The sequence below is a fragment of the Aulostomus chinensis genome, chromosome 21, assembly GCF_037954235.1.
Source record: "Aulostomus chinensis isolate RoL2024-O1b breed Wild chromosome 21, RoL_Achi_v1.0, whole genome shotgun sequence".
Lineage (NCBI taxonomy): Eukaryota > Metazoa > Chordata > Actinopteri > Syngnathiformes > Aulostomidae > Aulostomus > Aulostomus chinensis.
Window position 1 is genome coordinate 4,831,121 of NC_141340.1, and position 27,688 is coordinate 4,858,808.

Consider the following 27,688-nt stretch of genomic DNA (forward strand, 5'->3'; position numbering starts at 1 on the left):
TTTACCTTAAATCCACCGGCTGGATATTTGTCTGCTTCATGAAGCTGAGACATTAATTTGAAGCTGTAATGAATCATATTGGGTCCACACATAAAACTGGACTATTAAAAAAACTGAAATAAATCAAGTTCTGTAGAATTAGAAGCAGTCCTGGGTTGCATACAGAGCTGGGAGAGTGTGACGATCGAGTACACGAGTCGAAATAACCTGTGCATACTTCTACTCCTTTTATCATGAAGTACCTGTGTGTTTATGAGTATTTATTCTTCATGGAATGAGAAATTTCATTGTTTATTTCATTTTACCTCTGTTCTGTGTATTTATCTGCTATGATGTAATGTTTTAATTCATTTCATCTCCATTCATGGTTTGAAGGAACTGTACAGTATGGATGCAGTATCGTGCTTGTGATTCCTTTCTTAACATCCGTATCTCCAGATAAGTACGCTTGTTTTCTCTATATAATGGGCTGGTATATAAGATGGCCTGTTTTAGGTCATTATCTTGATAGTGAATTCATCGTTTTGCTGTCTTGAGAAAAATGACATTTAAAAAAAAAGGAGATCATTTAACCTTCAATCAGGAGAGAACAAGCTTCCTTGTCTTTGTTGTTACAGCGCTAAACAGGAGCGCAGCTATTCTCAGCAGCACGTCATGTGATCTGACAGACACAAATTTGTCTCCCGTCATGATCCATGCAATCTGCATCAGTTTTTTTCCCTGCTCAAGTGAATTATTCTCTCCGTTCCGCAGGTGCTTCAACCTGTTTGGACAAGCGAACCTGATCCTCCTGCCCCGTCTACCCAGGCTAAAGCAAACAGCTCTAACATGGCACCTGCAGGGCCTCTGCTGAGACCATCCTTTGTCTCTGCCCCAGACCAAGACGGAAGTTTTTTTTTCCTCTCCGCTCCCTTGTAGTCCATAATACCGACCCACAACTCCTGACAGACCTAACCAGTCTGCTGGTGCTGATAACACCGACCCAGACAGGCAACAATGAAACAAACACTGCAGCCAATTACACGGGACGGAGGGGAACGTTGAGCCGACAGCTGACCACAGCCCCACAGAGATGGCCCCAATCTCTCATTAATTACACTCCGACTTTATAATGCATCAGCAGTTAATCAGAGGAGCAAATGAAATCCAGATGGATCCTGGGTGACAGGAATAACACTGCTAGCTGAAAGGCTGCTGCTCCGAGAGCTGGGATTATATTTGTGTTTGGTGTTTTGCTCCACATTGCAGCTCCGTCTCTCTCTCTCTCTGTCTGTCTCTCTCTCTGTCTGTCTCTCTGAGCTGCTGGCATGAATTAAAAAGCTTTTCATTGTGGCGCGGCTGAATTATGCCACTGTCTTTTGAAAAGGACAGCATGCCATTAGAGTAATTAAGCAATGTTCTTATTTAAAAAAAAAAAAAAAAAAAAAAGGAACAAAAGATAAAGTAGAAAGCACCTTATTGTACGTACATTTTAGCCCGGTGGAGGAGGAGGATGTGGGAGGTCTGGAGGACGAGGAGGAGGAAGAAGAGGATGTTTTGATCGGGAAGGAGGTCTTCCCACGGCGGGAGGAGGGCGCGAGCACCCTGGAGCGTTTGAGAGGGATCACGGCTCTGGGTGGGGGGGCCACTCGGCCGTGGTAGTCAAAAAGCCTCGGGGAAAGAAAAACCATGATATTGCATTTTTACAAGTCACGCTGAGAGAGGTTTCCCCTCCTTGTAAAGTTATCTGTTCCCAGTACTGCGCTACCAGATGGATTTCAGGCTTTCAAAAAGGCAAAACATGAAACAATAACCCCCCCCCCCCACACACACCCCAATTGAAACAACTTGTCCACATATGAAGTGAGGAGCATGAGAAGAGGGTGCTAAATGTCAAATGAAGGTGCTGGCTTTCGCTGGCCGTGACAGACACTGACAATCACGTCTCTCAACAGGTTTGACATTTAGAAAATGTCTCTGTAGATAAGCACTGTGATCACCGGCGGATAAATGAGAGAAAACAAGAGCTCCGTCATCGCCGTGTTTGGGCTGATCTGCCCGATCTGTTCAGCCATTTTGACAAGTTGTTGATGAAGACATTAAAGAGGAGCCTGGTGGTCCTTTTGCTAACTCTCTCACCTGCAATCACCCTTTCGCTAAGCACGTCAGTAAAAAGCTTTGCTTTTAACAACAATGTTGACGCGCCTGCAGTGACAGCCATTTTAAGCTTTTGGTGGGCAAATTAAAGACTATTTAACCATTAGCCACAGCCATTAGCGTGTCTGGATCATCAGACGACCTAAAACGTGGATGAAGATGTCAAGCATATTTTAACAATGCTGCAAAAGTGGAAATGTGAACAACAGCCGTTTCCATCAAGTGGACTGAAGCGAATGAGTCAGGTTAGTTAGTACTTTTATCGCCAATCGTAGAAAAATAGAATCCGGAAACACAGCAGTTTGGCACTTTTTGCTGGTGGTCTACACCCGTTTACCAGCGAAAGATGGTGAGAGGTCTGGGCATTGGACTGATTAGACAAATCGTAATTCACTTTTGGGTGCCAGCCAGTATCCGACAAGCTACTGTTTCCTGGAGATGAAGACAAAGTTTGGGTGTAACCAGGAAGACGACAGCCGCCGTCCATAGCGCGTGTAAAAGATCGGCCATGTCAAAGAGAATCCGAATCAGGTGTTTCTCTCATCTCCCACTTTGCCCATTTCCGCTTTTTCGAAAAAGGCAAAAACCACATCGAGCGAGCTTAAAACCTTAAAAACCTTTTTTGCGCGGTTTTCATAAAAAGCAAAATGCGCAAAATAGCAAAATGTCAATGGTTGGATTTTTGACATGTTAACTGATAGCTGAGGTGGGTTATTCAAAAAAGTTACGTATCTTTTGTGTAACTGACCGAGACCAAGCCTGTTAGCTTGAGCAGTGTTTGCTAGCTCACTGCTAACTGATGGAGTTGCAAGTAATCAACACAGCAGTATTTCCAGGTATACTGACAAAATGGCTGTACTAATTGCCAGTTTATGAGACACAAGTAAATGCAATCCAGGCAGGAGGTATTTCCTTTGACTGTAAATACCACTGAGACCTCCTCAGCCTGCTAGAAAGGAAAGATTCTCATCCCTGTAGCCGTCCGGGAGCAGGGGCTCATTAGCAGTTTGGGGTGCCATCCAAAAGTAAAACTGGACCTACCCTGGAGATATAAATTTATTAAGATGTTCCAATATAAATGGAAGAACGAGGCTGGCAGTCGCTGTGAGGTTTGTAAGAAAAACAATAATGTCACGCTGACACCAGGATTACAGCTGATTGCCTTCACATACAAAGGCAAGATTTGTAAAAAAAAAATCTGAATATGTCCAGATACAGGTCGGATTTTAGTGCCTTGTGGTCAGAGAGTTTGGGCAAAGATTAACAGCTAATTTGGCCAATAGTCGGTGCTGACACTGATGGGTTTGTGTTGTTTTTGTTGATCTTATCCCCCTGTGTGCTTGGGTAAGAGAAAAATGTAATAAAACTGTTTTTTAAGTCATCTATCAAACAGTCTTTGAGGACCAATTAAATGCTACCCATTTTTTTAATCAACTTTTAATATAACATTTAACATATATACTTTTCACATCCAGGCATACTATAGCTCTCAGTGACATTTTATTTACCAATTGGCCAAAAACATTAGCTGATACCGATAACCAGCCAATATATCTGAGTAACCCTCATCAATATCCTAAAAAAAAATCTATCCTAAAAATATGTGAGACCTATTCAGTAACATTGTATCAGACTTACTGTTAGATTATAATTCCAACAAGCTTCACCAAGCAAAACAAGGAAAATGGGCCTCATTCCTGAAACGTTCTCATGCAAAAATTTGTTCTTAGACAATTAATTAATTCTCTTAATCCTCAATTTCGTTTTACAGGCAGGAAGTGAAGCCTCATGTGTATTTGTAACTCCCGGCTCCTGACATTGTGTTCTTTTCTGTAACTGTCAATCACTCAGGCTTGCAAAGACTTTAACATTAGATTGACGTGCACAATAGTAGCAAACGTTTACTGACGGGGCGCGGAGGGGGCATGGCTCAGTGGTAGAGTGGCCGTCTAGCAACCGAAGGGTTGCTGGTTCAATCCTCACTTCCCCCTGGTGGTCATGTCCAAGTATCCTTGAGCAAGATACTGAACCCCTAATTGCTCCTGATGGCCCTGCGACAGACTGGTGACCCGTCTAAGGTGAACCCCGCCTCTCGCCCAATGTCAGCGAGGGAACAGAAAAGCAGTATAGAAAATGGATGGATGGAGTTACAAACAGTTTCTGGATGGCCTCAATATTTTCTCGTAGCTGTCAAGTTTAGAATTAACACCACTTGTATAAGATTATAAGAGGAAAAAGTCCACCGAGAAAGAACCTAAATAGCCTAAAGACGAGAACCGTGACAGAAACGTTAGCTTAATTGGCTAACAGAGCAACAGCTGTCATTTCGCTGTCCAACCTAGCAGAGGGCCGGCTTTTTTCCCCTTTCCTACCACTGCCTGAAATTGAGGACCTATAATTTGAAATATCGTCAACCATTTTCAGCCTGTGAGGCCACCGGTACCATTTTAAATTGTATGTGTGTCGTGGGAGAGCTCGTCAGGTTTAGCACCAGCGGAATGTGTCCTTGTTGAATTACATATTCGATAAACACGCGAATGATACATACCTGCTGTAGAAATCATCCCTGTAGTACTCATAATCAAATTCATAACCGCTGCAAGAGACAGAGGAGGGGGAGGAGGGTAGGGACAGAGAGAGAGAGAGAGAGAGATAGAAACGGGTGGGTTTTTATTAAAAGAAGCCATTTTGGTCCTGTCAAAAAGTAAGCGGATCAACCTCAAGCTGTTTTGACTCGAATGGACACGCTCTAGTTTACGCCTAAAGCTCACCCCAGGTTAAGCAGCAAGGCTAAGCTACGCTGGCATGCAAAACCACAGATCAACTGTGGGAAGAAGAGAAAAAGAAGAGAGAAAAATGGGGAAGAAAAACAGTTGATGAATGAAAGAACCCTGGAGAGGAACATCAATGTAAAGTCAAGATCATTTTATATTCAGGAGGAGTGAAAAAAAAAAGCGGTTCTGAAATATTGCTACTCTCGCAGGAATCTTAATTAGGATTAATGCATTACTATTTCAATTTAGAGTGGTGTAGTGTTGCCTCTCCTGTTCCTGTTTTGTAATTACCATATTACATCCCGGCTGTTTTCTACCGCAGCCATAAAATGCAAATGAGGGTTTATAATAAAACAATGCACAAATGAATAAATTAGGAAAATAAGCCATGCAATTCAACAAACCAACAATTCCAAAATGGGTTAAATTGGTAGGAATATCAACGTCTGGCAGTGAGTAAGTGTAGCAGAGACGCATCGGGGTGAACAGACAAACGTGTCTGTCGTACTGGAGCGCAGTAAACAAGTCCAGGCTTTGATCTGTTTGTGACCAGGAGATGCGTACGGGCCAGGAAATCAGGGTCATGCTTAATGAAGCGTTACACAACGCCATCTCCTTCGAGCGTTGCAGACCCGTGCCGAACAAACTCCAGTCAAGGCTGCGATATGTTGGAGTGCATTACAAGAATCAATTGGAAATTTCCAAGGTTCAAAACAGCCCAACAGAATAGGAATCCTCGCTGCACTGCCACACATTCAGAGCAGACGCGAGCTCGCTCTCCGTGTGTCGGCGAAGGACGTCAGGTCTTACCTGTAAACGGCTGAGAGGGGCCGCTTGGAGCCCGCTTTAGGTCGGTACGGCTTGGGTTCACCTGCCATGTTTATGTCTGCAAAACACACACACACACACACACACGTCATTGTTCTGCTTCAGCACGCAGAACACTCATCATTTAGGATGGCGACTACTGTGTATGTTACAAGTAATTAACCTGCTGGCTGTTGACTTCATGCGTTTATTAATTGCAAAGTCTTCATCAAGGTGACACCTTCGAAGCTGACATTTTCTATTTAATTTGACGGAAAAAGAAGAAACAAAAATTGCATTTGTGGAGCTGGAACCTAAAAAAAAAAAAAAGTTGAGTCAGCGAGACGGTAAATCGTAGCAGCTCTCAAATGGACTGTGGATGAAGATTTCAGCATTGAGAAGCAGAGTGAGACCCTGGGGAATTTGTTCACATGACAGTAAAAATACGGAATAATTAAAAGGTTTCACAGCTTTGAGACTGGAGCTCCCAAAAATATACTTCCTCTACGCTGAGATCAATCAAATGACTCGTTGAGTTTTACACGTTTTGTTTCAAAGAAATTGACATGTAAAATAAATCTACAAACAAACCTCACACAACCAGAGCTGAACAGTTTTTTTGTTGTTGTTGTCGTGACTGGCATATACAGTAAAAGGACATTTTTAAGTGTTTCATGTAAATGCCAATCACTATGACGTCTACTTTAAAGCATCTGTAAAGTGTATATGAACAGAAAATGAGTTAAAAAAAAGTACACGTCATCAAATAAACCAAGGCACAATTATCCAAAAAGCTGAACAATAAATACTCCATCATACAAGTCCAAGGCCATGAGACGCAAACCATGTGAGTAATTATGTGGAAGTACACCTTAAAAACCAAGTAGTTTTCCAAAAGTAAAAGCAGTAATGAATCATTTTGTATCTCCATACTGATCTCTAAATGCAGACAATGTACTCTGGTATCAGAGTACACAAGGATATTATATCCTTGTGTACTCTGATACCAGAGTATCTGACCGACCAAGTACAGAACTTTTCACTCCAATCCTGCCACGAGGAGTCCTCCATCACCTTGAGGTCAAAGTTTCTGTTGCTGCTGTTCAACCTCATTGACAACTTCACAAATGCCAACACAAAGGCTCATGCTAGTGGATCGCTGTCACAACATCAACCCGAGCAATTCAGAAACTATTTTCCCTGTGAAACGCCACATTTAAATGAGAAAAAAAGACAAAGCCCTGAAGGAAATATTCCCTCATGTTAAGGTGGATAACAAGAGGAGCGCGACTGCAGAGGCAGCTGGACCAGAGACCTTGCTAACATGGACTGAAAAGATTAGAAAATGAAATTCTTGCTGCAAGGCAGAAGAGATTCCTCAAAAACACACACACACGCACACACACACAAAACTGAAATCAAATAAGCACATAAAGGGAAACAAAGCTTTGGAAAAGGAGCTTTGAGTTAACCTCCATGTGAATATTTACAGTTTTGCCACCATGACCCAGCCGGCGATGCAGATTTTCCTGTGCATCTTCAAGGAAGCTGCAAGGCGCTTGTATGTTTCTCGTTTCTTGTACGTTTTGCACATTCGGAGCGGCTCGTGGGAGAGAAGCCACCAGGTCAGAATGAGCGCCCGGCTCCATGTGAAACACTGAGGAATAAAAAAAAAGAAAAGAAAAGAAAAACAAAACAACGTCCAGAAACATAACGGATGTGGACACGAAGCTGCGTCCCAAAACTAATAAAACAAACTGCAGGAGACTCAGGTAACATCCTCCTCTGAGCTCAGGTGTAAGCAAATATTCTCCACAAATATAAATACAAGACACCGCGGAGACAGAGAGCTGCTTCAGGCATAAAGTGAGGAAAACATACTCTTTGTATATTGTGACTAAACGTGGCAGAATCCCTTGAGACTGGGGTGGAAAAATTCTACTGGATACCCATCTAAAAAAAAAGAAAAGAAAAACAACCTTCCGCATAGATCACAAATTGTTGTTGTTTGGGTGTTTTGCTATTTTTTTGGTTGGAAGCAGCCATGTTCTCACCATTATTTTGTCCCTTCCGGCGATATACATTTGCCAAGATCATTTATGAGTTTGCTCCTGCCACCGCAAACGCAGAAAAAAGTGGGACTGCGCCGGGGTGAAAGTGAGTTGCTGGCCTCTTCTTTTAGTGGTTTGTCTCAGGAGGACTCAAATCACGATTTTATCCACGCACAAACGTAGCGACCTGCGCGCGAGGAGCAGGTCCGATCCGTCTGACGCCGCCGGGGTTTCGATACCAGCACGTTTTTCTCTTAGTGCTTTTTTTTGGGGGGGGGGGGGCTCAAGGTGTTACGAAGGCTGAACATTCAGCTTTTTTCCCGATGCGCAAAAAAAAAAAAAGAAGTTATGAGTGAAGGTTCGTCAATCGATTTAATTCATGACTGTAAAACGCAGAAAAGTTGTCAAAAAAGGTACATTTTTGAAGTTGAAGGTGTTGTCAGAAATAATCGTGCTGTCTCTGACACAATGTCGTAATCCTCTGTAAATGAAGAAATTCTTTCAAAGACACATTTGTGAAGTTCTAACTCTCCTTCCTCATCCTGAGTCGGTTCACAGGGATCCTCCTTTCAAGTAAATGCGCCGCACAATAGAGGTTCGCTCTCCTCCCTTTGAATAACAGAACCCTGAATTTGAGAGAACACGCAACAATCTACCGCTCCTTCCGGACAGACAAATCTCTATAAAAGGTTAGGAATCAACAGCATATAATCTGCAGCTTTGAAATTAGTTTTTGCTATCTTCCAGAGCTCCTCACCCCCAAGTTTTCACACTGAATCTCATTTTTGTTCATTTGTATCAAAAAAGGGGGCTTAAGGGGAGGAAAATATTATTAAAGATTCACTTTTAGCACAACATTTTAAATCTGGGTGATGTAGCCTGGGTCGGGCAACAAAGAACCGTGTGGTTTTTCAGTTCTTCTTCTATTTGCCGTCGGTTTGTCTGCCTGCTCATTCTGCAGCTGGGCTGAAGACGTCACCGAGCAACTAAGTCTGCTGTATGGCTCTGGCTGGGTAGCAGAGAAAACAAAAAGGGCCTGACCTTGTAGCTACTCATGATGCAATTTAAATTTTGAAGCCCAGAAATTATTTATAGCTATGTTTGTGCTTGATCCTCTTGGTCTCCAGGGGATGTCTGCTTTTCTATAGATACAGAAACAAAACAACCTAGAATAAATATTTTAGGTGTTTTTGGCTGCGGTATCGGGGGGTGGAGAGGTTCTGGAGGTAAACTGAGTTGGACAGACGGAGGCACAGAGCATAAGAAATCACAGCAGACAGACCTGTGTTCCTCTGTCAAGAAAACAAGTATTCCTAACTCCCCGAAGGAACCTGTCCGCGTGTTTTATTGCACTCATTTGTTGCCTTACATCTCTGTCTCCCACACTACTCTGGCTCATACTTCCTGTTCTGCCCTCGGCTTCACCCAATCCTTCAACGTCTCTTCCTCCATCTCCACTCCCCTCTCCGTCACCTCTATTTTCTTTCCCTCGCTATCAGTAACAACATCTAACCCTGCCTTGCTATCCGTCACACTCTCACATCCCATATTTCTTCCCTTTGTCCCAAATGTGTTTCGTATCACGTATTTATTTCGGGTGCATCGTCTACGAGGCTTCACCTGTACCAACAGTAGCTCTGCAAGTCTCATTTCTCCCCTTTGTACATTAGTAAAGGTTGAATAACAGAAAAGGGAGTGGAGGCTTTGAATAAATCAGGGCTGTAAACTCTGCCATATGGTGACATATTGCAGGGGAATCGCTGGGATGATAAGGCACTCATGTGAAAATCAACAGCACCCAAAAACATAAGGATGGGGTGAATCCTCTGAGCATGGAGGACACCTTCTTAATCACGGAAAAGGAAAATTTGAATGAGCTACAAAGCCACAATGCATCAGACTGCAATCGCTCATTCCTCTGTCTCTTTTGCTTGGTTTCCCATTGAAAGCGATGATCCACCTCTCACACAGGGAGGAAAAAAAGAGGGAAAACCCAGTCTCAGCTGAAGGCTTCAGAGGAAGGCTAAACGGCTATGGGAGAGGAGGTCGCGCCAATGTCAGAGAGAAGGCGAGATGGAATAATAGTGTGTGGGTGAACAAAGGAACCTGTTAGTACCACTGTGGGAAGAGTCTTGCACAATGGACGGAATCCTAGAACTTGTTTTCTTGGACAAGATGTTGTGGTTTCGTACGGGACTAACAATGTTAGACACACACAGATCCAGAATATGAAAGAGAGGTTTCTGGAAACGGTGGTGCAGTGGTCAGCGCTGTCGCCTCACAGCAAGAAGGTTCTGGGTTCGAGCCCCGCTTCCATCACAGGATCTTTCTGTGTGAGTCTGCATGTTCTCCCTGTTCCTGTGTGGGTTCTCTCTGGTACTCCGGCTTCCTCCCACAGTCCAAAGACATCAAGAGGGGACGAGGCTGATTGATACTCTAAATTGACTGTAGGTGTGACTGTGAGTGTGAATGGTTGTCTGTCTCTATGTGTTGGCCCTGTGATGGACTGGTGACCTGTCCAGGGTGAACCCCGCCTCTCACCGGAAGGCCACTGGGATAGGCTCCACCCCCCGCGAGCCTTAATAGGAACAAGCAGAAGAAAATGGATGGATGGATGGTTTCTGGAAACTGAAATGTTTCTTTTTTAATCACTTAAAACGGACTCGAGGAATCTGATGGAAGTTCATCTATGACGCATCCAGAAAAATACAGCTAATTGTTCTACCCTGCCAACGGCTGAGACCAGCCCTCAGGATCCAGGATCTAGAATTTGATCTAGATCACCTCCAAAAGTTAACGCCTTGATTACTGTAACATCACCAATCTTTCTATCAAAAACCCTCAAAAACTCACCCTTAGTTGCTGGAATATCCAAACAAACAAGCAACGAGTAAATAACCGTCTTTTTAGTGGTGAAAATATCATTACTGAAACTTGAAAGGGTTGAGGAAAACCACATCGCTGCCCTGAGCTGTTTACGTGTGTGACCCAACCTTTGGGTGACTCGTATCAGGCTCCAACTATGAGTCATGTGTGTCACATGACCACATGGCGAGGGGTTTCTCAACTGCCCAGGATTGTTCGCATCCTCGTTCACATGTTAAAGTTTCCTAGCATCTCTTTTGCTACGTTGGCTGCTTTGACATTAACAGACTATGATGCTCTACTTCCTGGAGAGGCTGCTGTTGCCATGGTGAAAGCAAAAAATCACCTTTTTTTTTAAAACTCAGCAAAAAGAGGCATTGCAGTCTTGATGCCATTTTGGACAAAAGCGGAGTGGTGAGCTTGCATGGCCACAAACACAACGAGGCATTTTGATGTACCTTTGCTTTGACCTTTAAAATGTCTGAGTCCTGACACAGAGATGGGAAATAAGAAAGCCAAGGGATTCAAGCACACGTTTCTTCAAATCTTACCATTTACTGATACCGATGCCAATCCAGGCTTTCACTCCCACCCACAGGAGGCAATTCAGGAGCTTTTATGTTATTTTGTATTGTACTAAAAGGTGTTTAGGAGTCCCAGAAGTCAAATATTGCTCAATTTCTGCATTGATAATGTTGGGTGACTATCGTTTGGAGGTTGCAAGGGCATGGAACAACACCAGCTGACCTGTTTTAGAGGAAGGAAGAGAAGCTAATCAAACTCAGGAGGTGCTTTTACAGGAGTATCATCCCACTGCTGACCTACAAAGAATTCTATGCTGCTATGAGCGCAAGAAACACAGCTCTGCAGCCGGTACCCTCACTTTGTAGCGGCTGCTTGCGTGCAACTGACTAATAGCAAAATTGGTCAAATAACTTAGAGACGTACCATAAAAGCTTACTCATCTCAGCTCTTGTACATGGATGAGACTTGTGATGTATAATTTATGGGGCAGTCTTAACCACTGGACGACCCTTCAGCCGTCACGATGCTGAAGTGTCTTTTGTCCTCCTGATTACCTAAAAACGCATCGCCGTGCCCTTTTGAGTCCTATTGCAGATACGCAGCACATTGGCCAGGTGACTGACGGCAATAAACTCCCTTTCAGACGCATCAGTTAAGACCTTCAAGGAATTGAAAATGCCTCCTTTTGTTTTCTAGAAACAGAAGAAAATTCCCCTCAGGCCAGAGCTGATGGCGATACAGCAAATTTCTCACTTTTCCCCCCGCGTCTTCTGCTCTTTCCGTTTCTCTTCTGTTCCAAAACACCAATTGTCTATTTAATGAGAAACATTAAAGGCAGAGAAAGACGGCGACAGACAGAAACAGAGAGGGAGGGAGAGAGAGAGAGAGATAGAGATAGAGAGAGAGAGAGAGAGAGAGAGAGACGCAGAGGGAGCTGCCCATCATCTCCTCACGGAACTAGAAATTCTGCCGCCAATCTCCCCAATGTCTTAATTAAATGAACAAAGTAACTAATCATGCAAATGGTTCCGCAGCAGGAGAGGCGGAAGCAAAGATACAGGTGACAGCGTGAAGGAGCTGAATCGGCGGGGGCGGATGTGCGGGAGGGACAGTTAGGGATGTGTTAAATTCCTCTCTTTGTCTTTGACATGGACTCAGCGGTGGTTTCTGAGGCTGGCGAGGCCGGTGGGACTGAGATGAAGGAACCTTTGACTGTGCAACACCAAACCATGACCTGCAGGACCCGACTGGTGTGGGCGTCACGGAACACTGGTGTACTTTTTACTTCACTCCAACAATTTCGAGGAATGATAAAAGCTACAATACAGATTAAAGAAAAAACAACAACAAAAAGCAACTCATTGGAAAAATGTCCACAAAATCGTACTCACCACATTTCCACTGAATTGCCGAGCGAAATTTTAAAGAGCTTTGGAAATGTTTACCTTTGAAAGAGCTGGTTTAACCAAATCACGCCAAAGAGCTAAGCTGGCATCATCTTATCAGGGTCACGCAAGCGTGGCTGACCAATCGGCAATCTTTGAGGCGATGTGGGCGTGGTTAAGGTGTAACAGCAGCGAGATGAGACCCTTCAAATCTTCATGGACGCTGTTTTAGTGTCAGTTTATTTTGCAACAAGAGAAAATTTGTTCCCAGGTAGCAAAACAATAGCAATATGCAAGTTTTCAAAATGAACATTGATAGGTTTTGTTACATTTTTTGATTGTAAACTGCCATGATGGAGAATGAGTTCAGCTGAATTAACCGACCCAACGCTTCCTCCCTCCCAGGCCAAGAAGCAGCAGATCACATCCTTCCATCGCAGACAAAGAGCTTTTCCTCTCAATCTTCATAAAAGAGGCCATTCAAAAGAATCAGAAACTGTCAACAGAACAGGAGTTAAAGATTTGCTGCATCCGAGTTAAAAAACAAACAAAAACGTGTTTCAATCTCTCATTTAGTGCATTTATGTTTTGTTTTTTTAAACTTACATTTTGCCATTCCAACAACTTTTTTCATGCAATACTTCCAAACGCATATCAAAATGTGCCGATGTGTCGGTGCACGCTTTGAGTGAACCTTCCTGCTCCATACATTCACTCCGTCATGACTCATTAGTTTTCTTTCCCAAACTTGAAAAAACAACAAAAAAAACGACAACAACAACAACAAAACACAAACGGCTGAAGGTCACAGATGTTGTTGAACTTGCCAACTCAAACAGCCATTTACCTTCCTTTTCCTTTCAGCGCAAACAAAAACTACAAAAACAACTTGTTTACTGCGCCACTCCTCCAAAACAGGAGCGTTTCAGCGGGCAAATGCTGTGGCCTGCTGTTTAATTGCAGGGAAAAGTGTAGCGAGGAGGGCGGGTGGTGGCGGCGGCGGCGGCGGTGGTGGTGGGGGGCAATCTGCATATCAAAGGTTCTGTTCTGTGAACCTTTGAAGATCAAACATCAAACTGTTCAGGAGGCTCGTAAATCAAGTTTCAAGGTGAGGGGATGCCACTGCCTCCACTTTTTATGTTTTGACGATGCTTCAGATTTTATTCACACGTATACATATTCCTCGGAATCACATGTCAACACCACTTTCCAACTCATTATTATTTCATGTCACTTACACCGATCTCGTGATTCGACTAATGGAAATTTGTCAACCTGCAGTACTGGAATATGTGGGATACTTTGGTGTAAATAAGTACTTTGAGCTGTCAGGTGTTTCCTTTACTGGATCTGCTGAAACCAGGCGATCATTTTCTGGTTAGTTTATCCATTCATTTTCTCTGAAATGTATAATACAATATATACATATATCAATTTTGAGATATAGAATATACCGTAATAGCAGATTTTTCCAGCAGGGTCAGAAGCACATTAATCTATATGCAAATGCAGAAGTTGTAGGCAAAGGAACATCTGGTTCCTGTTTGTATTCTGAGAAGTACTGACCAATCCCACCCAAGCCAGATTGGCTGAGACGCCATCTCACAACCGATCCGCACTCGGCTTCTGACGTCAATTTTGCTCTTTAGCTCGTCTGGATTCAGTTGCATAGCCTGCATTATGGAGCGGGCCGGCCTTTCCTGGCCTGAAAAGTTAATGAACATGTGCTTTAAATCTCCAAGGCCAGCAGGGGGCGAGTTCACTGGCTGCAAAAAGAAGTTTAAGTGCATTGAAGTCTTTGAAAAACTGAATCTTCTTCCTGGATTTGTAACAAGAGTAGACATGTTGCTGTATCTTCATCTTAATCTCAATCCCAGGTTTTAAGTCTTTTTCAACACAGCAGGATGTTAATTTGGTAAAATACGGCGCTAATTTGACTTAAACAGATGGGTCATAGCTATCTTGTAATTACAGGTCACTAACACACCGAGATTCATCCCTCCTTCCTCTCTTGCTCCAACGTCTTGTTCTCGTGTGGTTATGTCCCGTATCAAAAAGAGATTCTGCATATAAATACAAAATCTGTATGGAAGCGGGGAAAATGTGTGGGAGCTTCTGGTTTCCGTTTGAGAACATTCAGCCATTCATGTTTAAGTGGATCTCGGTTGCGTCCCTGTGGAGTGCCAAATGGACGGAACCCATTAGCCTAAATGCAAGTTTGGGGAACATATCAGTGACAAAGTCATTGTAGTGGTTTTAAACTGTTCACTGATCTGCTTTTGAAACAAGTCTCTTGTATTTGCGGTCTTTCAGCTCCACACAAACCTCTCAAGTTGCTGCACGGGCTGTTCGTAGCTGTCAGGCTCGGAGATTACAAAGCATCACGTGGTGATGTACACAAAAACATTCAAGGAGAAACTAAAATTTTCAATCTTCTCATTCCTGACATCGTTAAAAAAAAAAAACCTACACAACCTTCAAATCTTCCAAAGAGACACAAGTTCCATCACACTGGTGCATTTTTGTCAAACTCGCATTAAAAAAAAACAAAAAAACAAACAACCCCTGTGTCCTTCCTCTGAGACTGCAAGGTCACTTCCAGGATGCTCAGGTTTATTCTTTGGAGAACTTCATTTGGTACAGATAATGTACAAATATCTGAGTGAACTACTTCACTAGACACAGAGGTAATACAGTTGGATGCAGAATTGAATATGTTTTCTGGTACGCTTGCCTACCCAGCCAGGTCCAACCCACCAAATAAAGAAATAACTGACATATCAAGAGGTTGCAGCCAACAAATATTTCACTTCTCCTTACTTGCTTTATTTATTGCTTGATTGTCAAGAACTCAAGTTCTTCAGTTTACTGGCTAATTAATGGTGAAATAAACACATCATTTCAGCTTCAATATTTCATCATCAGTCACCAAACTCCAGTCTGACATATTGAATTTGGCCAACTCATAAAACACCCACATTTCAGCCGCTGGTTTTGAACTTTGGCTTATAAACGAGCATTAATGATCAAAATAACATCTTGTTTTTCTCTCTCTCTCTTCTCTAAACGATCCCCGCAGCTCTACTTTTCGAAACTCATCGACCGGTTAGGAAAAAAAAAAAAAGAAAAAAAAAAAAAGGAACCTGCAGCACCTCACAAATCACAGCCAAGCTCCCACACTGCAGCTCCATAACACCGGCCAGAGTTCACTAAGCACCCATTTTATTATATATGACTACAACATCTCACTGAACATCCCATTACAAAACTGGAGCATCTCTCCGTCTGTAAACACTGAAGTGTGACTTTCAGCCTGCCGCTCCGTCGCTCTGCAGCTGCATGGACCCAAGTCCAAGGGGATCAGCTCATAATCCCCCGGCCCCTTCAGGCACGGGTAGAACAGATAAAGGCATGGCATCGGTTTGAGATCACGTCCCTCAGTGTGACCTGTAAAATCCGGCGAGCTATCTCACTCCAGTCAACAATGATGCACTTCAAAAGGCAGACGATTGGGGTGTTTGGACAAATGTTGGGTGGAGGAGACGGAGCTGCAGCTTAGCCGTGGGGAGCGAGGCATGCTGAGGATAACAAACAGCCAAGCAGTTGTTCGCCAACACATCGGCACTTAGAGGTTTCGGTCCTCACGCAGTCAACATATTTTGCGGAGCTGTTGTTCTAATTAAAGACATCTGAACAATCAGCTGTGCCCACAATTAGTTTAGCTCGTCTACTTCCTCGCCGTGGTGCTAGCGGATCGATTTTACTGCAGGCTTCCACCAGAGAAGTCGTTCAGGTGTCAAAGCACCTTACAGAGGGCCCACAGACAGCACATACCTGCATCAACCACATATGACGTCATCAGATTTGGATCTATTTCAGATCAGTTCCAAAGTCTCACCGATTGTTTCCCCAACCCAACTTTTTATGTTTATTTCCTGCTGACAGACAAACAAACCAACCAAATAATATCTCAGTGGAGATGCTGCGTGAATTGCAGGTCCACCTTAAGGGTTAATCCACCTTAAGTTTGCCCAAGCTAGGTTGCTGCTAGCTTAACGTTTCACTCCGAGCAAGTGGCGAGCAATCAGATCAACGCAACTCATTTAGAAGTTGAAGCGAGTCGGTAGCTGAGTGAGAGCATCTCCTCCACGGACAAAAGACTTCAGTGGCGTCCTTCTCTCTTCTTTCAAAGAGGAAACGTTCTCCATTTCTTATACGACCAATGATCAACTGATCTTCGCTCTCAGAGAGGTTAGCTACTATAGCGTCACACCGAAACCACGCCCCTTTCTTCCTAAAGGATGTCGACTGGCCTGAACCACTGTTGGTGCAGACACAAGTACATAAGTTGAAGCCAGCCAACGTGGATTTTGGTGTGATCTCATGAATCCAGCAGCCAAAATCTCACTCACACACACAAAAAAATGTCCAAAACCATCAGGAACAATGGCTGAAAATGGCCCCAATCAGCTTGACACAGAAAGCCACTTTTGTCGCGAGACCTACAGTAAGGCTACAAAACCGACCTGACCGTCCCACTAAAATGTCCAATGTTGTCACCGCAACCACAGCTGAAAAAGGCCCACTAAAAACACTGATAAACGCCCCCATGTCTCCATGAAAACGCCCAGGTGAGTCACCTGAAACACGCCTCACTCTGCTCCTCCTGCCTCACAGTGAGGGGGATTATCATATCTGCCGTGACTTCAGCCCGACTACCCGCCACCCTGAGCTGCTCCTCCAAACGTTTGCCGCAGAAACATCTTAAAATCCCCTTCAGCAGAATACGGAGAGGAACCCGCTCACTCGTTCCTTGCCTGGGTTTTCATTATAACGCGTCACTCGGTTTTTGTGACCCAGCCGAAGGAGACGCCACGACGTTGGTTCCACTTTGCAACAGAGCGGCTGAACACCGGTGAAATAACCCCGCCTGACCCCGGGATCGGGTCTGAACAAGCTGGATGTGCATTTAGGAGACGAGTGCTTGGACGGAGAAGAGAAAGGAGGCTGTGTAACAAGTTCTCTCATTATTCCACCGTGCTCGACGTGACACTCAACACGACTCGTTTACTTCACTATTCTTCACGGCGTGGCCGAATTCGTCGGCTGTGCACCTTGGATACAATATTAATAGCCGCCGTTCACCGAAGCCTGTTGCTCTAGATATTCTGCGTCTTGGCGATAACAATGAAATCGCTGGTTGCAACATGCCTGAACCTGATTGCATGCGGGAGACGGAATAATCATTGACTTGTTGGCGTTTCCTCTGAGGCTTAGCGCGCGCGTGCGTGCGTGTGTCACCGACCGCTCGTCTTTATATCACACTGATTGGACTGTTGCCAGGAGCAACGCCAAACAGGCTTTTTACTGCCCTAAAAGCTATAAGAGTCGTAAGTGGGAGAGACGAGTACGCTGGGGGGGGGGGCATCTTGTGTGTGTGTGTGTGTGTGTGTGTGTGTAGGGGGGCATCTTGTAACAACTCTGTCACATTATTTCATCACTGCTTCAGGACTCATTAGGTTCTCTCTGACAGAGGATATCATTTCCTGGACACAGTGGAGTAGAATATTGTTTCTTCTCATGACGAAGAAACACGAGAGGAGAATTTTTTACTCTCCACCAAGTGCGGCTCTCAGGTGGCGACTCCCTGGAACCGAGTCCCTTCTGTAAATGCTTGTGATTTATTCAAGGGAAGCAGAGCAGCCAACTCTAACAGCTCCACCAAGGATTGTGTTGCGCATGATTTGTATTCCCTCCCATGGATTTTTGGGCAAAATGGAGCTAAGCTGAAAAGAAGGGTAGTGTGCAAAGCAGAAAAACACTCTCTGAGACACACACACACACACACACACACACACACACACACACGCTCTTCACGAGCTCAACTGCCCTTGACACATGGTTTGAAATACATGGAGGACATCTGACAGAAGATGGAACAGCCTGGCTGCTGCGCCGCCCCTCGTTCCCCCACCCTCCTCGCCATCAGCAGCACGGCGCGCACACACACACACACACAAATAACCACAAACTAATATCTGCAGTACAGAAAGACACATTCATTTGTCTGCACTGCAGTCTTTTAATCATAGAAATCCAAAAACAAGAAGAGCCTCACCCCCCCCCCCCCCCAAAAAAGCTGCAGAAAAAAATGTAAAGTTTCTTTGTGTGATCAGTTTGGATTCTTTTAAGGCTCAGAATTTCTGAAAAATGAGAAAACACAGAAGCAAACACATGTAGAATACACACACACACACAAACGAGCAAAATGCTGGTGGTGCAAAAGCCCGGTGCTCCATTTACTCTCCAAATATTCCTGAGCTGCAAAATATTTAATATTTATGGTCTCAAATGTTCGCTAAAAAGACGCTGAGAGGTTCTCCACAAGCATAACCACGACTTCTTTGGTGTCAAGCGAAGCAGAGGTTACAGCTACACAAACGTCCTACAGTAACGTGTCACTCTCACATCCAGCGGCGGAGCTGACGATGCTGCACTCAGCCGGGAAAGTAGTTCTCAACTCCTCAATGGTAAAAAAACAAAAAACAAAAAACAAGCACAACAGCCACCGTAGGAGTGAAATTTCAATCGTTCCTCCACAAGACCGACACAGAGAGAGCAGAACTGATAACACACTTGTTTTAGACGCCAATCCGGAGCTGAAATCACACGTGTCTGGTAACATTTCCCAAATTATTAGAAAAAAAGACGGATATTTCTGATGCGGTATCCCCTGAGAAATAAATGAAAATATTATAAAAAAACAACCTCCCTGTTACGTTCAACAAATTTACCACCAATTTCCAATCTGCGAAAATCCTCCTACAAACAAACCAGGACTGTGAAAGCACCGCGTCCTTGAACCCAACCCGCCAGGCGCTTTATCTGCGCTGGTAGGAGTTCAGTCCTGCAGAGGCCTGCTGGAGGACCCAGCCCTGAACAGAGGCTACGTCACATCCTCACAAACCCAAAGTCAAATAACAGCCAGCTCTTCTTCTACTGCCGGTGTTACTTCAAGGCCCTGTTGAGAGTCACCGCAGTGTTGCAGCTGCAGATTAAAGCGATACTTCAACCAACATGTATCATTTGTTTGTGGATCACTCACTGGTAGATGTTTTAAATTAAAGGTTTTTTTTCCCCTTATATTTATTCACACTTATAGTCTCTGTGACTTCAGAAAATGCTAGCCTCGCACTTGTCCCTGGAAGCGAATGGAGACCGAAGCTGAGCAACAGCAGAAACTACACCAAACGTCTGTGAACAAACTCCCAAAGGCATCTTCCAGTAAATTCAGTGTATTCTTCCTCCAGTCCCACCCTCAATACTCCACAAACATTTTGATTTGAGCTAAAAAAAACTTCTCAACTAAAACAATTCTGGTTCAAAACGTCCCCAGCGATTGATTGGCATGCGCGTTCCAGGCCAAATCCCGCCTCCCAGTTATTTCACTGGCCAGGAGTGTTTTAGTTATCAAAGTGTCTGCAGTGTATTGAGCCCACGATGTGAAAGGAGACTTGGATTACCCCGGATGGTGCGTTTGAAAGTTTGCAAAGAGCCGTTTTCTACAGTTTTGCTCTCGCTAATCTTCGGTCTCCGTTAGCTTCCAGCGGCAAGTATGACGCCCGCGTTTCCAGAGTTCTGGATTCACAGTAAAATCATGCAGGAAAAACAAATCTTCTTGAACCCAAGTGATTTACCGGTCAGTAACTCATAATTCAATGGGGGGGGGATATGACTTCAAGTTCCAAACAACCTCTAAAACCAATCAACCGTCAACCTGTTTGACCCCAAACTGCAGATTCATTAGCTCCTTCTCACGCTTTCTTTTGCTTAATCCCGGACTTCTTTGCCCACATCGTCTCAGAGCTGTGCTGGGTGTCCACATTGGGGTCCCCCACCACCACCACCACCACCACCACCTCACTTCCTAAATTATTTGTAGGCTACATAGCGCGCATCACCTGGAACACGCTGCTACACCCAGCAGGGGGGAAACGTTTTGCTTACTGAGCAAACAAGTTAGCTGAGCTCCTCACACTTCAGTTGATAAGAAGGCTTTTTTGTTATTCATTACTTCTTGAATATCTTCATTTGGGAGAAGCAGCTAAGCAGTATTGCACTGACATATATTACGTGTGTACTTAAACACACGGCGGTACACGCATGCAGCTCCCGCAGCTTTGCACCAGCCTCAGCAATTAAAAACACCCTTTAAAAAGCCTGAACACCCAGACTGATCAATGCATCTGACGTCACCTTCCAGCAACTTGATGAATCATTTCATCATTTCAAAAGTGTCGTGAAAAAAAAAACACCTGAAGGCCAACAGACTCCAACCCTCTGACTGCACATTCAGCTGAGACGGAAGGAGCAGCAGATGTGAGAGGACCTGACAATAAGAGACGGCAACGGGACAAGTTCGTCCAGCTGACGCTGCCACGGAGCAGGTGCTCTTCAAACTGAGCTCGACGCTACAACGACCCGCCAGCGCGCTGCAGGTTTGACCGGGCGACCGTCGAGTTTTTCAGCCAGGCTCGAGAGCTCACATCCAGCCCCGGCACACGCAGGGGTGGTGCTGCTTTTAACTTTGGCACCCGAACTGCGTCTGCATAATAAAAACAAACAAACAAACAAAAAAACCTCACATAATTAATGCAAATTCTCGATGAAACCCGCATCATTTCCGGATTCATTAACTTCTAATTCAAACACGGGAGCAACAGCAGCATCATCACGGTCAGAAATGTCCTCGGCGTCTCCTGGTGCTGCGTGAACTTACAGCGGTGGTTGCGACGCTTCCCCTTGTACATGGTCATGATGTACCGGTCCAGCTTTGCTGCTCTCGGTCAGATCCGCTTCCAGGCAGCAAGGGAGACGAACACTTGAGCTCGCTGCTGCCGCCGCTGCGATACTTTTTTTTTTTTCCTGACTGGAAATAAATGAGCTCCTCGGACGGAGGGACTAGAGGCGCTTCTGGAGCCAGGATCATACCATGATCCGAGGGGAGGGGAGGGGGCTCCGCTGCGTCTCAGACACACCGGCAGCAGCCAATCACACACGAGCTAGAGGACGAGACTTGAGTGTGTGTGTGTGTGTGTGTGTGTGTGTGTGTGTGTGTGTGTGTAGCAGAAACAAAAATAAACTCTCCAATATTCGTCATATCTAACATGGCAGCACATCCGGTTTGAATCCACATCACACCGGTCTGAGTCTTAACTTCATTACCTTATTCATTAATATTTATTTCAAATGAAACTTTTCCTCTTGCAGTTTTGGATAAATGTGGTCCTCCAAAACACGTGACCCCCCCCCCCCCCCCCACGCTGGCTTTATAAGGATGCCTTGGTCATAAATGGACGCCTGGAGGGGCCGAGCGTGCACTTCCACATGCGCCGGGAGCAAACGTAGAATTAACCACAGTTAAGGAAACAGGTTTCACCTCCTGACCTGAGAATAACTGAACGTAGGGAAGGAGTTCCACCTCGGGGCCACTCCGGGCCTCCGTAGTAACAGAACCGTCTCATCTGGTTCCCATGGGGGTCACACAGCGTCGCTAAAGATCATACTGAAGTAACGTCTCATAAACATCTCAGTAGCGCCGGGAGTCGCGCCGGCTGCAACCTTCTCAAACCCAAACCCAATATTTCACTGGAAGCCACAGATTTTTGAGGGAGAAAAAAAACAAAAACAAAACAACACAAACATTTGACTCCCACCCACAAAGCTACACGATGGTTGAGATCCACGCACCACGAATACACGCGTTAACTTTTTCGTGGCGTTTCATCAGGAGACCAAACCTTCAGATCAGCCGCTCTGTGACCTCCAAGGTGATGCCTCTGCCGCCTGATTCCTGCCCAGAGCCACGGAGGATCCTCTCTGTGTAATTAACCAGGGGGGCGGCGCCATCCGGCGGGTAATCCACCGTCACGGCCTGGTTATTGCATCGCTCCACATGTGTGTACAGTGACACTGGCTTTAAAAAAAAAAACAGAAGAGAGACTCTCCCCCCCCCCCCAACAACCTCTGGGCACTCTTGAGAAGAGGAGCATCTCATCTTACTTGCAAAGGGGATCGCGTTGCTAAGGAGACAAGGATAAGGATGCGAGGATGCGAGCTGGATCTTGATTCACTAGATGACATTATTGTAGTGCGGGTTGAATAACAACAATTGCTCCTTTTTAAGGCGACTGAGGAAATGAATCCTGCAGTTGAAGCAACAGCAACAACAACAACAACTCAGAAGCTTGGAAGTAGCAGCATTTCAATCAGCGCGCTGCTCTCACGTGACCCGCCATGACGGATGGGCTCCTTTAGCTTGAGAAGAACAGATGAATCAGAGCAACACACTCGATGGATGGTCGGGATGACGGAGAGACAAAAGAAGAGGAAGAACTAACTCTCCACTGCCGTTTTCACCCCCATTTAAAATGATATTTGTGTGGATGAAGAAAATTTTAAAAAATTATCTTGACTGTTAAAATAAAAACGGTATTAAAACTGCTAATCCCCAATTCAATCTAGATTAAAGTGATTAACAGTCGCACAGCAAATCCTCATGGAGTTGAAATATTCATTCCGAGGGCTCTGACTGGTTGTGACGTGTCATTTGGAGGCTGTTTTATTGCTGGATTGGTTTAAACTGAGAGCGTGACGCCTCATGTCTCTACTAGACTCAGTAAAAGAGCTGAGATTATAATCCCTCATGTTAAGTGGATTTATTGCAGGATTGTTTTAACCGCTGCCGCCTGATAAATTGGTGTTTTCCGCATTTCCAAGTGTAGCAGGGACATCTGCTGTCCACGCTGGGATAATACAACCAACACACTCGACGTCACCATGGAACCGGGCAGACGAACAAAAGGAGCTCATTTTGTTCTTCACTTTCTGATTTGTACGTTTCAGAATGAGGCCAACAGTTTGTGTGCACAAACTTAGTGAGCGCTGAGATGAAGCGGAACAAAACTCTGCTGTAGTTTACATCTGAAGAAACGCGCTGCTTTTCTCATGAAATGCACCTTTTTTCTGAGTTGAATTGTTTTGTGGCTGAAGAGCAAAAGCGCTGCTCTGCGATCGGCCGTCAAAGACGTGGAAGCTGAGTGCAGCGCCAGCACCCTCCGCCATTTTGGACTGAAAATCCTCTCAGACAAAAAGGACGAATATGCGACGCCACTTCCTGGCCGCCTTCTCTGTTGTTGTGCTGTTTCTATTCAATCCCAAATGGCGGTGGCGGTGGCGGTGGCGGCGGCGGTGCTGGTGTCGCTCCAGTTTCCCCTCTGGCGCTTCTAGACTTGTTGGATTGATCACGACGTTTCACGTCAGATTTACAATTACAATCAAAGCATAAGTGCATCGTTTACGCCAAAATCTCCACTTTTTAGCACCGAGGGCCTACAAATGTTCCGCAGCTGGACGACACAGAACCGATACAGTAGCTGTGTCAACTTCCTTGTCTGAGAAGAAGAAGAAGAAACTCTCTGCTCCACCACTCCAGCCGTTTTGCACCGAGTGATTCGAAACTAAACAAGTCTGACACCCGCACGTCAAACTTCATAAACGTCTCCATCTGGATCTGCTCCCGTCTGCTCTTGAACCAAAACGGGGATTTGCAGGATGCCATGAGCTTCTGCGTTTTGCACCACCGTCCTGGTTTAAACCAGGCGACGCTAGGAATGCTGGTCCCGGTTTCATTCCTCCTCCGAGCTCTGAAAAGAAGACTGATGTGACATTCCCCAGTCGTGACAACTTAGTGTGATGATTTCCTAAAAGAAGAAAAATAGACCCTGAGTTTCTCATGAAGCCCTAAACACACCATTACCCCCCCTTCCCCCTTTTTTTTAAAGACGTGAGTGACTTGCTGGAAGCTGCACGCTAATCCAGATCGGTCTCTGACGATCTCGGCTGGCATTTGAAACACCATAAGTTAACAAATGACCCTCATTTCTAGCCGAGATGGAGGGGATACAGTGGGTGCCCCCGGGGGAGATTTTTCTACCTGATGGCTATAAATCTGCTGAAGCCATCACATCTCATTGCCTTATGACTTACTGCTTCTCCCAGCTCATTAGACAGGCGCCGCTTTGGGCGCTGAGTAATTGCAAACGGATCCAGTGTGTCAATGCTGCAACTGCTTAGCAGTCTGTGACAGCAAACTGTCTGGCTTTGCTAATACTGCGCTTATGGAGCCTCGGCGCGTCGCTTATGTGGATTTAGTCTGATACAAAAGACCAGAGTCAAGCCAAGAAAAAAGAAGAAGAAGAAGAAAAAGAAAACGACCAGGCAGGAATGATAGAACAAAGTGTCTCAGGCTCTCGGGGGCTTTTCTCTCTACGCTGCTGCACATTCTGCTCGTGCAAAATCTTTGCATGCATTAAACCTGGAGGGCAACATTTCACGACAACCATAGTCCATGAATGCTTCATTCATTCTCAAATAAACTTTACTGATTAAAATTTTTTTAAATAATCACGTTCACAGCTAATGAATACAATCATTGCTCGACTACATTCGTAAAACACTGAAGTGAACTGTTCCACAAACCTCCAAGAATACATTTTGTAAACAGAATCATCAAAAATCTGATGGATAGGATATTTTTTGAACCACTTTCTTAATGGTAAGTAAACAGGAAACAGTGATCGACAGGGAGGACAAACAGGAAGCTGCTGTGCTGACAGAACGGAGAGAAAGTAGACCCAGTTCTTCCTGAGCTGAGCAGCCTTCCAACCACATTCCTCCATGCAAAGTGGCGATCCCTCTTCAAAAAAGGCAAAGTGCGCCCTCTAGTGGCGACCATCCAGAAGTGCAGGATGGCAGCGTTTGATTTGGAAGGAGCAGGAACCTGAGTGATATAATTCAAGTTATTTCCGGGTGAAGTTTTCCTCTTTGGCGGAGCGTCAGAGTTGATGTTTCCTAGCAGCCGAATAATGAGATTTAATCAAAGCAGCGCTGGTGGTTTAATATGCTTGGCTGCATTTTTAGATTCAGCTGATTAACGTCGTAGAACCCATGCAGCGGGCGCCATGATGTATGTGTGTGTTTCTGGGTTTGTTTTAGTGAGAGAGTGGATCTATTACTGAAGTCACAAACGCAGCAGTGCAATAAATTCACTTCTATTCATTGGTGTCAGGGCCAAGATGTCGGTGTGCTACGATTCCCCAGAGAACTCCGTACATGATGCAATTAACACCACATAACCTGAACACTCAGTGGCCATAAAACTACACACCAGAAAACGTGTGTTTCTCAATGTTCTAGGAGACGGTTTGTTTCTTGATTGGTGACTGAGATTTGGGAGTCAGATTGGATTTTTTTTCTTAAACTACAAATAAACAGCATCTTTTTTTTATTTAGTTGCCTGGAGGATCCAGTGTGTCTTTTTAAAAAAAAACTTCTTTTTTTGGGTGTTTTATTCAGACACTTCCTGGATTTGTTTCTTAGAATTACTGGAATATATTTTCTGCTAATTCATTTGTTGATTTGCCTTTCTGGCTGATTTGAGGTCAGCCGGGGGTTGGGGTGTGTCCCAGTGGGCCTCCAGCCACAAGTAAATACCGCCTGGATTTCCATGACGTATAAAACTAAAATGTAAAGAGAAAGGGGCAGAACAGCAGTTAGCGTACAGTCGTAAAATCTGAAATAAATCAAATATAGGAAGTGAGAAGTGGAAATTTCTGCCTTCTGTTGAGTTCAAACGAAAAGGCACGTTGATCTCGTTCACTCACATCTTTTTTTGGTGATGTCACACCCTTTGATGCTCTATAGGGAGTGTGTGGTTTAGTTTTATTTGCGCATTTATTTATTTATTTTACGAGTGAAATCTCAGCAAAAAAAGAAATCCTTGACCTCTATTTGTTGAGCAGCTCGGCGGCGGGTAATTCCCAGCAGAACGTGGGATTATTCTCCAGGGCGAGGAGGGAAGAAGGCGCTATATTCTCATCCATCGCCTCATATGTACCTGGAGTAGATTAATGGGCTCACACACGTGATGTACATGCAACCAGGCTACATCCTCTCAAGTAGAGCCACCTTTGTTTTATATTTAGACTCTTATCTGCAACATCCTCCCTCCTCATCTCTGCTTCTCTCTCTCTCTCCCCCTCCATCTGTCAGGGTCAGCGGGGTGCAAAGAATCACATTAGGAAATATTTCAATGTTGAACTACTCACATTCATACAGGCATTAAAGGCTGCCAAATCTAATTCAGCTCAGACCCTGTGAGCGCGGCGGCCGGTCAGCCCGTCGGAGGAGATAATTCCAACCACACAGGGCGGCCAAGGTTAGAAAAATCCAATACACAGACAATAATGTCTCCTGGATGCAATGGAGCCACAAATGACTAAACCACGGGCCATGGAATGACTGTAAGCACCGGGAGGGACCAGGGGGTGCTGATGGATGTCTCTTCATTTCTGCTGCAACTGTGATAAACAACACTTGGCTGACACGAGCTGCAAAGTGACGCCCTCACAAAGACACGAGTGATTGATGCAGCGGAGACGACGGCCGGACGACTCTCAGATGTGGTTCGAAATAAAGACGAGAGATTAGCGGCCACCCAACCAGAGGTTTGCTCTCCCCGCTGGACTGAACCGGACACGTGACTTCTGCAATAACCCGTCATGTTTTTATACACTTCATATTGAGATGCGGATAGACCTGGATAGAAACAGCAGGCGCCCCCTAGCTGCCAGAGTAGTTATGACTTGAGCAGAGGAGAAAATCAGAAGTGTGGAAGACCAAACCAGCATTGATAAATAATAAAATATGCAGGTTAATTAAAAATAAATTAATGAATCTGACCAGATTTACAAGGATGACAAATGAACCTGATTTATTTTAATGAATTTATGTAAATATATTTCATACATTTACTTCTGAGAACCCCTTAAATATTAAGTTATTATATTATTTTTTCTGCTACAAGACTGTCAGGCATTCATGGTCTTTATAGTTCTGTGTACTGCACAGCACTGACATGTCTGGGATACTTCTGTGTACTTTGCGGTATTTACTGCAGCATAGCAGCGTATCTGATATTGTGCTCTGTGTATCTTAGTGTATATCTGGTTATTCAATTTACAGCAAATTATAATCAACTTCCTGTTAAATTTGGAGTGTCTCATTGCATCACCACTGTCCTTCC

General features: G+C 44.6%; 1 protein-coding gene across 5 annotated transcripts in view; it reads right to left on the minus strand.

Annotated features, from left to right (window-relative positions):
- ralylb (RALY RNA binding protein like b) overlaps positions 1–27,688 on the minus strand; it is a 124,281-nt gene that overhangs the window by 9,389 nt on the left and 87,204 nt on the right. For all 5 annotated transcript variants that reach the window (XM_086190835.1, XM_086190834.1, XM_086190837.1 and 2 more), the window contains 3 exons: positions 5,721–5,796; positions 4,685–4,732; positions 1,469–1,650 (listed from right to left, as the gene is read on the minus strand). In XM_086190835.1, coding sequence (XP_086046961.1) covers positions 1,469–1,650; positions 4,685–4,732; positions 5,721–5,796 — 306 coding nt within the window. The remainder of the gene's footprint in view (positions 1–1,468; positions 1,651–4,684; positions 4,733–5,720; positions 5,797–27,688) is intronic.